The sequence below is a fragment of the Aplysia californica genome, unplaced genomic scaffold (genome assembly GCF_000002075.1).
Source record: "Aplysia californica isolate F4 #8 unplaced genomic scaffold, AplCal3.0 scaffold00558, whole genome shotgun sequence".
Taxonomy (NCBI): domain Eukaryota; kingdom Metazoa; phylum Mollusca; class Gastropoda; order Aplysiida; family Aplysiidae; genus Aplysia; species Aplysia californica.
Genome location: NW_004797828.1, coordinates 211,545 through 218,247, shown reverse-complemented (window position 1 = coordinate 218,247; position 6,703 = coordinate 211,545). Strand labels below are relative to the sequence as shown.

The 6,703-nt window shown below is 38.3% G+C and overlaps 1 protein-coding gene across 1 annotated transcript in view; it reads left to right on the top strand.

Annotated features, from left to right (window-relative positions):
- Window positions 1–4,455, top strand: part of LOC101857513 (phospholipid phosphatase 1) — a gene marked incomplete in the record, with an annotated part of 31,616 nt that extends 27,161 nt beyond the window's left edge. Inside the window, 3 exon segments of the mRNA XM_035972018.1 lie at window positions 1,226–1,346; window positions 2,577–2,753; window positions 3,127–4,455. Coding sequence (XP_035827911.1) covers window positions 1,226–1,346; window positions 2,577–2,753; window positions 3,127–3,333 — 505 coding nt within the window.
- Window positions 4,456–6,703: the final 2,248 nt, after the last annotated feature.

Here is a 6,703-nt window from a genome sequence, read left to right as displayed (position 1 = left end):
GAGAGAGAGAGAGAGAGAGAGAGAGAGAGAGACAGACAGACAGACAGACAGACAGACAGACAGACAGATTTTATCATAATGGGTGTGTTTTGAATTGTAGATGTGTGCATTTTAAAGATAATAATAAGCTATAATTACGCCATTGAAACAATATAAAACATTTGGAATGCAATAGTGACATTGCAGTTTACACTGTGACCCTTTGTATGCTAGAGTGTTGTCATTATCGGAATGTTCATGTGTTTATAATGTGCCTGTGATCATAACATATGCAGATGTCTATTGTTTTCTTGATTTAATTCAAAATGGGTTGTTATATTGCTGTCTCATGTTTGCCTTTTGTTTCCACATATTATCTTTTACTCAAAATGGGTGCTAATCTTGCTATCTTATGCCTGACTTTGATAATGAAACCCTATGTCTAAAATACAATAAAATAGACAGCAATATCATTCATGTGTTCACGTAAAAGCATGATTAATTATTTCTTTTTGCAAATAATGTGGTTAACAATAAATGAACTGCTTAATGCGATTGTGTTTGTTTCTACCTTCATTTATATTGAGTTATTTTAAGTTTTCCTATCCTATTATCTATAATAATTATGAAAATGTCGTCATTGTTCTTGTATTAATGCTTTAGGGCGCGGCATGACCATTTTCATTTGCCTTATCGTTCTTGAAATTGTATGATTACACACTGATTTTGGCATATTCAAAGTCTTCACCATTTTCATTTCTTGTGGGTAGTTGTATTCTAGATTTTCATCATTGTGAGCGGTTGGTTCCATGGTGCCTCTGGAACGTCCTGTCTCTGCCTCTAGCCTTACTGTAACTGCCTGACTGTCCAGTTATTCCTTGCTGTAAATGGCCGTTATTGTGTCGATGTGCTTCTTTTTTACCCAGACTCAAACTGAGCTTTAAATTTAAAAAGATGATCTCCCTTCACTAGTTCTTGGATTATTAACAATTCTTTTTTAGGAACCATCTTTCATGGTGTTATCTTTTGCCTGTATGTGGTTGGTGGGTGCTCTGGTGTGGTTTTTCCTTCTTCCCTACCACTTCCCTTGTCTTTTCTTTGTATGTTACGCTCATGTAACACCTCTAATTTATGACATGACCTAATTGTGTTGCAAGTGCCATAAAACTCGAATACTAATATTTTGCCACATTCTTCTTCAACACATGTGAGTATTATTTTTTTTTGTTCTCTTTGATCCCAACAGGTTTGTCCTCGACTATGAGTGCACCAACACAGAAGTGGACCACCGACTCCTTCGGGAGGCCAAACTTTCCTTCCCCTCTGGACACGCCTCTTTGTCGATGTTCAGCGCCCTTTTTACCATCGTGAGTACCATACAACGCTACAGTACTAGATCTATGTGAAGTCAATGCTCCTTGCAAAAAATGTATGACAAATCTCCTTTTGATGTGGTTTATTACATGTGAGAAATGTTGCTGGCCAGTGCACATTATACCAAATTGACCTCTGCTTTGCTTCATTAAATTCGATCTGAAAGTAGTGAAAGTCCATGAGGTCCTATCGCTTTTAGAATGCGAAAAGAAAAATGTGACCCCGACAAGCATAGAAGTAGCCTTTTAATTGGTTGTTTTATTCAAACCATTCAAACGTTTCAGTTGTTGACAAAGAAACACGATATTTAGAAGAGATAAGTAAATTATCCTATTATTTTCTGCCATTTCCTTTAGCAAATTGGTTCCAGTTGCTATGTTGTGTATTTTCGTGTACTTATGTGTGTTTGAGGTATTTTAGTTCGAATGTATGATAATCGGATACTTGCTTCAAAGGCGATATACTAAGGGGAGGTAAACAAATTAAATCATTAGATTTAATACGATTAGTTCCCATGGGTACAATTACCGTCACCTTTTCAAAAGATCACAATCATTAAGGAAAAGGATTAAATAGAAATAATCGCATGTGCGATAAAAAGACGGGAGCATAACATCTTTGAAGTCTAGAGTGCTCCACTGAAGGGCCCTACTTCTTTATACGTGTATTTTTCTTGGTCTTTTCTGGAACTAAATAATTCGCTATAAGGCCCATGTGTTTCTCATTTTTCCAAAATAAAAAAGGCATTGTTTGGGGCATCTTTATCCGGCGTTAAGGCGTTAAACCTACCTGCAATATAAATTTTAAAGCTGAATTCCTGTTTTCGCTGGGTATGAAATTGTGAGCTTAGAAAAAATACATTACCCTATTTTCATTTGTTCACCAAGCTGCAAATGAGCACTTGGTAATCCGCGGACGATAACGCATGCTTTTAACTGGCCATTAAGTTATAAGTCCTTCAGTACATCGACTGGTGATATGGAGTGAACAAGCCAGCCAAAGGTGTAATCGTGATTCAGGAGAATACACGACTTTAAGTGACTTATAAAAAAAACAACAACATTTACTTTACTTAAAGTACTTTCTTACTTTATCCTTCCTCTTGTACCATCTAGGGCGTCGAGGGGAGAAATAACTTTCTGTCTCTTGCAAGTCTTTACCAACTTAAGAAATGTTGGCATTGTATTTGCTTGTTTAACTAGAAGATGTGTATCTGTCCCCAGTTCTACCTGCAACTCCGCATGGAGATCAAGTTCTCCCACCTGCTGCGTCCCACACTCCAGTTGTGCCTCATTATCTTAGCCGTCCTGTGTTGTGTCACGCGCATCATTGACCACAAACACTTCCCCTCTGACGTCGTCGCAGGGGCGTGTCTCGGCACTGTTGTGGCATGGCTTTCGGTAAGTTTCTCTTATAACATTCTGTTTTGTTTTGTTTCAGCATTTTGTGTTTGCTAGTAGTCTATGTTTGTTATTGGCCACTAGTTAAAAACGTAGCATTATAATTTGGCATTCAGTTACTTAGTATGTGGAGACAAACAATACTCTGGGATGAAAATACTGGACCATTTGAGGTGTGTGTGTGTGTGTGTGTGTGTGTGTGTGTGTGTGTGTGTGTGTGTGTGTCTGTGTGTGTGTCTGTGTGTGTGTGTCTGTGTGTGTGCGTGCGTGCTTGCGAGTGAGCGTATGTTTGTGTATGTACGCTTGTGTATGTGTTGCCTATCTATATTTCACTTGCCCTGACGTCCTCGTTTGTCCTTTCTCTCTTTCCCAGTTCTACAAGATCGCCCATAAACTCATCCCAACAATCGTCCCGGATAAACAACCCTCAAAAGCGGCTCTGGCTCGTGCTACCTCTGTGGAATCCGAACCCCAAACCCCCACACCTCTTTTACGACCAGAGCGTCTAGTTCTGAACCAGGGAAACAACTACAGATCATCATGTCCAGTATCAAAAGCAGATTTTGCCAACAACGTTTGAAAGACTATTTCATAAACTTTTGGACTTACTCAGACTTTTTTAAAATGCTAAGATTTTGATGGCACCGTTTCTGGCTGTTCGGCAAGACAGATCTACGTTTCGACGCTGAACGTCATTCCTGGTTGGTTTCCCTGATATTCGGGGCAAAAAAAAAATGTTACTCACCACACATGAACATGCGGTTGAATCCGGGGCTGTCTTTATTTATAAGTGCTAGCCTAGAATCCGGATAACACAATGACATGTTTCTTCGCTTTAAGTCCTACTTAGATCCATAGCAAAGACGACGTTTCTAAAGTAGGGCTTTTTTCTTCAGATATGTCTATTATTATTTATTATCATATATTTCTAGATTCAGAAAGAAAAATATGAACGCAATATTTCTGCCCTGGTTAACCTATTTTAAAAGATGATTAAATCTTATGGATGAAATTGTTCAAATGTCCATAGTCCTAGCGAATGTTTTTTTTTCTGAAATATTGTTTACAAGTGAATGTCTATACTATTATTGTTTTAAATACCATGTCAGGTTTTTTTTCGAAACTGATTTGGCTACGATAAAATCTCTTTTTAAATGGTCTCTCTGCAAAAGTCGTCTTTTTTCTATTATACGTCTTAAGACGAGATTTATTGGACTGGGCACGATGGATACAATGTGATATAACGTTTCGTTTCAGTGTATGTTATTATTGTCTGCATTGCTCATTTTTAGACTGTAGTTCACATTTTTTCTTAAGCACATAAACACTAAAGAAAATTGTTGTCCTTTTTATATGAATCGTGTCAAGACTTACGTGTCAAAACTTTTAACTCACACTCACAAAACTGACAAGTTCAAATTATTCACTTGAACGATGTTTGTGCGAACGACTTGAAGCACGCCTGTTATTCTATTTCTGCCCACAAAGCACTTTTCTTCTCTACAGAGATTTCAAAGTATTATCATATAATGCTACAAGTACTTGTTATACACAAGCATTCTTGGGAGAGACAAAAAATGACCCATTGTCGCTCTATGCGTGACGTTAAGGAGTGCACGAATATTGATATTTTATTTTCTAAGGGCATCGACCTTATGACAAGTTTATCCAGACGCTACCTTACAAAATTCTATCTGGTATTTTTGGCCTTTTTGAGTCATCAAGACCATGAGGTCAGAAACCAAATGTTCTGTCTGCTCTATCTATCAAAATTGTAAGAGTCGTTATCTGGATATTCAAAGAATTGTATTCGAAAAAGTTTGACCTGTTGTGAAACTCGAATTATTTACGTCAGGTTTCTCCAAAATAAGTAGGCTACTGTGCAGATAGAACGTTGTAATTCTTTGGTAGCTCAGTGTCAATGCGTGGGGGTGGACACTAAAAATAGAATACACCTACCCCTGCTTTTAACGTTTGAGGATATTATTTTCTTCTAGAATCTACTTCATATATAACTTTTTTTTCTCGAATGAATGAAGATACGTTTTCTGACGTTCGGGTGCGAGGGAGACAGGTTAATCTCCTTCGATCAATGACAGTCTTGGTATTGCTCTTTTGTGACGTGTTTTTGTTTAGCTTGCTTTGCCTCCCAGAGAGCTCACAACTTGTTTTAAAAAAGGATAAGACTTGAATGTAGGAATTTTCTTCGTTCTTAAAAGTTTGGCTTGTACGACTGTTTGATTCGTCAAAGGGACTTTGTTGGTATATCTTGTCATGTATAACGATTGCCCAAGCCATCAGCAATATTATCTGCAATAAGGGCATCATCATCATCATCATCATCATCATCATCATCATCATCATAATAATAATAGATAATAGATAGCATTTGTATAGCGCAAATCCCCGCTCAACAGCAGGCTCTATGCGCTTTACACTATATTATTACCCCAGCAGACCATAGAACACTCCGAAACATTCTCAGCTTCCCGGGAAGCATACAGTGCAAGCAGCTGATTAAGCGCTCAAACACTAACATACTGACAAGATCTTTCGCTGTCTATAGCCGGGTACCCATTCCCACCTGGGTGAAGTGAGGAAAATTCGTGTAAAGTGCCTTTCCCAAGGACACAACGTCGGGTCCCTGACGGGATTCGAACCCACGACCTTACGGTTGCGAGTCCGAGAGCATAACCACTAGGCCACCGACGCCATCATCATCATCATCATCCTCATCATCCTCATCATCATCATCATCATCATCATCATCATCATCATCATCATCATCATCATCACAATTTGTGCGCATTGATACATGGGCCTCAAAACATTCCAGGACTTCTGTCTGTTTTGTTACACAAGTGATAAATAATCAATACCAGTCCTTATATCTATTATAGAGCAGGTAGTGATTAACTCATTAACTCTTTTTCTTGAAACAGTAGCTTCGGTGTTTCTGTAATATCAACACCCGGGCCCATATAATTCATAAAATGATGTCTTTTCGAGCTGTTAGGGGTCAGACTTGCAATGTAGTCAGTTCGATTTTTGGCTCTGTAGGATAGGACGTTATATCTAAGAAACAATTGTTTACTCTCTTTTCAGTCAGTTTCAACAGGACACCTGGTTATTGATAGAGACGTGACATAGTTGTACATATTTTACACTACCATTGACATGGCTTAGGTCATTTAGGAGGCAGGCTGCTTCGATTCTGCCTACCAGGACAACACAGGCTTAGAGGGATGCAACATCCCAACAGACAGACGAAGATATTCGATTAAAAAAAAACTCCCTACTCAGGAATCGAACTAATGCCTTCTGCATGTAACAGCCAAGTGCCTATCTTGTGCACAACAAACCCCGATCGGCAGAGACTGAAATAGATATGAAATTATAGCCATTTGCTGTGCCTAACAAGCTGCAAGTTGTAGGTTCCCCTTTGGACTGAAATAGAAAAGTGAATTAACAGTTATTGTGAAGTCGAATTAGCTTTCCCTGAAGAAAAGGAAATTCAGAGAGATATTGGTATGATATTGACATTGGTTTTCTGTTTTCTTACATTAAATAGCTAGGAGAAAATGAAAGTAGTGCATGTATTTGGTTGTGTTCGAAAAAGTAGGCTAATACCGGTGTTCCCTTTTCACGTTCCGCGAATTCGGGTGCTCTGGGCTCACCCGTGATTTCGACATAGCCGCTGTAAAGATAATATAATACTCTCTGATCTATCGACCCAGAGGGAAGGGTGATTCTCTCATTGATACTGATGTTCCTATCTTTTTTAACATTCTGTTCAAAGTCCGTACTTTATTAGCTCTTTCTTATTTTCTATACATGCAAGGGATAAAAGCCATTGAGGGAACATTTGATAGCAGCTGATTTTATTTTTCTTAAAAAATTGGGTTCTTTTCTGACTGATCAGTCTCTTTCTAGTTAAAATGATTTATGTT